Here is a 5,117-nt window from a genome sequence, read left to right as displayed (position 1 = left end):
AATGTTTGACCAAACTTCCATCCACTCGACACGATATTATGGAACACAAGGGTCTGCCCCTCAGTGTCGGTCAATCTGAATGAAAGCATCTTCCCCGTGAGGTTTGCTAGTGACTGCCAGTTTGCGCCCCAGTTGCGGGCCATTGGTGCCCAATCGTTTGAATCTGAGATCTTGACGTCCATCGACTTGATTGAGCCGGAGGTTGCAACATTGAACACGAGCACAAGATTGAAGTAGTCGTGTCCGTCGATCTTGAACCGCACTCCGCCCCGTTTCTCGCATGGAACCCTGCAATGGTTAGGTTTTCCTTAAACCTTGAGAAATCTTAATTTTACTCAAGAAATTAAAGCATCAAATAAACAAATGACAAATTATTTTTCTTAATTCTCTGCAAAATTTAACGTGCTTAATTACCGTTGGTACATGACAGGGATGATGCCACCCTTGTAAACGCCGATCTTCTCCCAAGCCGGTTGTGCCATGTCGAAGTGCAGTCGTGGTGCGTTGCACCAGCCGCCGTTGTCGCTTGGAAGGGCGTGGTTGGGTGGACAGAGGTTTGTGGCCGTTATGGTCACCGTCACACCAGGCTTACACCACCGCGTGTCTGCCAGTTCACGGTCACACGCGACCTTGTAGCACTGCCCGCATGCCGCGCCGTCGTTGAACATCAGCGTGCTCAGCGCCGCCGCGTGGGTCCCGTACCCCGTCGAGTAGAGGTTGCCGTACCCGCACGCGCCTCCTGCAATGAAAGCTTATACGCTGTGATAATTTGCACAGTTTTAGCATGTACAAAAGAATTTGTAAGCTGGATCGTTACCCATCGTGCCGGAGGCATCAGCGCCGCCGTAGAACGTCGCATGCGCCCTCTGCCATGTGACGGCCGGTGCCGCGGCCACGGCGAACGCACAGCCCACCGTGAGCAGCACCAGTGCAGCACCTCGAGCTGGAGCCGCCCGCGCCATGGTGTATATATCTCGGTCGTCGGATGCCCTCAAGAATCCTGCTGCGTCTGTATGTGTCCTTGCTTTATCGCCCCTGGCAAAAATGCAAGTGGATTGGCTTCTAGGTCTAAGCTGATGGGTGATGGAGGATCTTGTAACTAATGCTTGCGGATGTATATATAACCAGGCTTTACTTGGATCGAATGGTGGCTGCAGGATTCAGCAAGGCCATCACGAGGATGACCGAGTGAAGCAGCCGGTAGAGTGCACATCCGCATGGCGGTGCAGCCGGTCCGCGCGCAAGACATGTCAGCATAGTTAAAAAAACCAGACCGGTGATGGAACCGGTGACATCGCCGGTTCAGGTTTTTATCGGTCAGACCGCTGGTTCATCGGCTCATTTGCTGGTTTTTAAGCCATAAAAATAGGTCAAATATATTATGTTTCTATCCTTTGACAACTAAGTTGGATGGGCAAGTTGCTTGTTTGACCAAATGGTGACGTCGACCTGTTTCTATTGGCGGTCGGTCCGGTTGTTAAGCTATATATGCATGCCAGTCTTTGGTTGACATTTTTCAGTATCACTATCAGAGAGGGCGTTTGCTTGACTTTCTGAATGTGAAAGCGGACCTCGTTTGCTGTGCTCCCATGCCTACGAAAGGATGCCTCCTCTGTTTCTTGATCCTGCACTGCACCTGGTCCTCACTGTCGGTGGATATAGCGCAGTTCGTCCGGAAAGAAACCTTGAGTTGTCGTCAAGGCAAATCTACACAATTCCATCCATACGTCATTTTTTAATCAAAATAAATAAATTCATACGCCATTTTTCCTTTTCAAGCACGGGACTATGCACATCATCGTATTATGTCCAACCCACAATTATGCTCGTTGCCTTTTTCGGTTTCGCAAATAATATTTAGTAAAAATACCAAAGCTTTAAATAGCTGCCTATGGCAACGCTAAATTGCACTATAGCACGCTAAATGACGCTAAACGGATTAGCGTGATGCTCCTCCAAACAATATAGCACCAAGATAGCATGCTATTTAAATCTATAAATAAAAATATATGAACGATTAAGATATTATGTAAATATTTATCAGAAAATTTTATAGTACTACTTCTCATGGAAAATAATATATTTTGTAAATATGTCACCTATAATAATTGGAAAAGTTAGACTACAAGCATACCGAAGACTGGTGCCACCAAGTTTCAAGATTGGAAAAACTCAACACATGTCTCACTATTGATAAGAATGTTGCCTCACACTAAACGATAGTATTTGTATTACTAAGACACTAGTGCATCAAACTTGGGATTTATTCATGGTGGGAGGTATAACCACCCTCCTATAACCATCCATCCACTAGCTGGTTCTCATCATAATTCAAATTATGAATGCCTAATACTCACGTTTACAAGCACACATTCAAGCTTCACAATGTTTTTACAGATATAGTGCATGTCTATTTGAGTTGCTCACTCACGTGGGTTGGAGGATGGTGGGGTAACCAAAGGAAACTAAACGAAATATGTAAGTTAGACAGATGTACATGAATACGATAGGGGCGGTCAGACAATAATCTGTGTTGCAGCAGAGGGAGAAGGTGCGAAACACAAATATATCTTGCATTAAAATTACTATGCACACCACTTGAATAGTGCGGGAGCTATATCTCGCTTAGAGCAAGATGATAGCCCCTTCGCCTGAAAATTTACGATGCACGAATAGGTCAGTCGAGTATAATGTGTTCGCTCCTTCTTCCGTTTTATCGCTGTTTATTTCTTTTTTCCCTTTTCTTTTCTTTTTTCGTTTTATTTTATTTTCCTTTTTTATTTATTTTCCATTTTTCTTTGGGTTTTTTGTTCTTCATTATGCTTCGGTTCTTTTGTTTCTTCCTCTCTTTACTTGTTTTCTTTTATTCATTTTACTTTTATGCACTGGGTTTTTTCCTCTTTATTTTTCACCGGTTTTCTTTGTTTCTTTATTGGCTTTTCATCAGTTTTGTTTCTTTCCTGGTTTTCGTCGGGTTTTTTTTTTCTGTTCTTCTTCCTTTTCTTCTTTTTGTATCTTTCTTGTTATTCATTGACATTCTTCTTTTTTGTTTTTTCTCAATTTTCACTATTTATTGTACATTTTGCAAGGTTTCCTATGGTTATTTATTCTTCTTTTCATTTCTTTTGTATCTTTTTTGTTTCCTTGGTTTCCTCTTTTGTTCATATGAAAAAATGTTGACCCTGTTTTTTAAAAATGTTAAAAGGGTATATAATTTTTTATCTTGTATACAAAAAAAATGCAGAAAGTACATTAAGTGAAAAATACACATCAAAAACATATATGAAAATAATTTAATTGAGTAATTCGAAAATGTGAAGCATGTATATAAAAATGTTTCTGATGTATACAAAGAATGTACATTTTGTGTAAGAAAAGTTTTATTGCCATTAACAAATGTTTAACACATATCAACATTTTTATACACATATAACATTTTTTAAAAGATGATCAACAATTTTCAATACATGGTTCGCATTTTTCATTACAATGATTAAAATTTATTTCGAATACATGTTTGATGTGTACCTTTTCCATAATCATTATACATTTTATATATACATCTAATTTTTTTATTTTATATAGGTTTAACATTTTCCAAGTACATGATTCAATTTTTTGTAATGTCAATTAAATTTTCTGAATCGCGTGGACATTTTAAAAATGTTACAAACATTTTTGTTTCATATGCTATCAACATATTTGATATACATTTCAAACATTTATTTTTATACGCTCAAAGTTTTGAAATATATGATTATTTTTTTAATAATATTGCAATATACTTTTGGAAACATGTGAAAATATTTAAAGTGTCACAAACTTTTTTTAATATGCTATAGATATTTTTCTCTGAATTAAGCTACTTTTGCTTTACATTGTGTTATGATTTTTTCAAATGCGTGATTCTTTATGTTTCTAAATATATGTGTTTCACAATATTTTCTAAAATAATCATAACAAAATAGGAAAACCAACAAAGTTAAAAACAGGAGAAACACGAGCCTGACTGGAACCTACCTTGACCGGCCCATTTGCGACGCCCTGACGTGAGCGGTTGCTCCATCTCGCGTCAGTCGATGTATAGCCGCGCCCCTCAAACAGCCCGAGAGCTATGTCTCGCATTAAGCGAGACGGTAGCAGCTCTCGCTGAAGCATCTGCAATAAAGGGCCGGCCCATTAGCGAATATATGTAACACAAGATGAAATAGGGAGGAATAAGAGAGCTCCCAGGAATAATCGATCCTGGGTAGCTCGATGGTGGGTGGATCTTCTAACCATTGCACCAAGGTCAGATTAGTGTTAAGATAGGAGCCGTGATCAACTAGAGGAAAAAAACCCGTTTTTTCAGTTTTCTCCATTGTTTCATTTCTTTTGGTTTGCTTTTCGTATTTCTTCGTCGATCTTTATTTTTTTGCGTTGTTATACTTCGTTCTCTTTTGTTTTGTTTTGTTCTTTTGGTTTCTCTTTGTTTCTACTACCTCCGCCCGGGTTTATTAGGCTTCATTGTGTTTTGGAGCCAACTTTGACCATCTATTTGACTAAAAATGTATTGTTGAATTTGTATTTGAGAGAGGTTTATATGACATAATTTTTGTGACGTATAATATATATAGTATTAGTTAAATTCATGGTCAAACTTTAGCTCAAAATAAAAGGGGCATAATAAACCTGGACAGAGGGAGTATCATTCATGGTTTTTATCCGTTTATCTTTTCTTTCTCATTCTTCTTCCTTTTTTCTTCAGTTTTTTGTTTTCTTTCTTGGTTTTCAATTTTTTGGTCTTTTATTGGTTTCCATAGTTTTCCAATTCTTTTTCTCATTCGTTTCTTTGCTTTTATTTTTTGTATTCTCTTTTCATCGGTTTATTTTCGATTTTCATTGTTTCTTCTTATTTCTTTCTTTTGCTTTTCATTCTACATTTTCCTATATCTCAAGAACATTTTTCTAATACACATTTAACATTTTACAAATACAAGTTTAACATTTTCTGAAAACATGGTCAACATATTTTCAAGACACATTTTTAATATGCTATAAACATTTTTTTAATGAATTAAGCTACTTTTGTTTTACATTGTGTTAAGATTTTTAAAATGCATGCTTTTTTATGTTTC

General features: G+C 38.0%; 1 protein-coding gene across 1 annotated transcript in view; it reads right to left on the bottom strand.

Moving 5' to 3' along the window:
• LOC123171373 (expansin-A24-like) overlaps positions 1–962 on the bottom strand; it is a 987-nt gene extending 25 nt beyond the window's left edge. Inside the window, exons 1-3 of the mRNA XM_044588902.1 lie at positions 818–962; positions 415–739; positions 1–288 (exon numbers count right to left, since the gene is read on the bottom strand). The exon at positions 1–288 is cut by the window's left edge and continues 25 nt beyond it. Coding sequence (XP_044444837.1) covers positions 1–288; positions 415–739; positions 818–962 — 758 coding nt within the window. The remainder of the gene's footprint in view (positions 289–414; positions 740–817) is intronic.
• Positions 963–5,117: the final 4,155 nt, after the last annotated feature.

The sequence above is a fragment of the Triticum aestivum genome, chromosome 7D (assembly GCF_018294505.1).
Source record: "Triticum aestivum cultivar Chinese Spring chromosome 7D, IWGSC CS RefSeq v2.1, whole genome shotgun sequence".
NCBI lineage: Eukaryota > Viridiplantae > Streptophyta > Magnoliopsida > Poales > Poaceae > Triticum > Triticum aestivum.
Note: the sequence above shows the minus strand (reverse complement) of the source record. Positions and strands in the feature narration are given on the sequence as shown.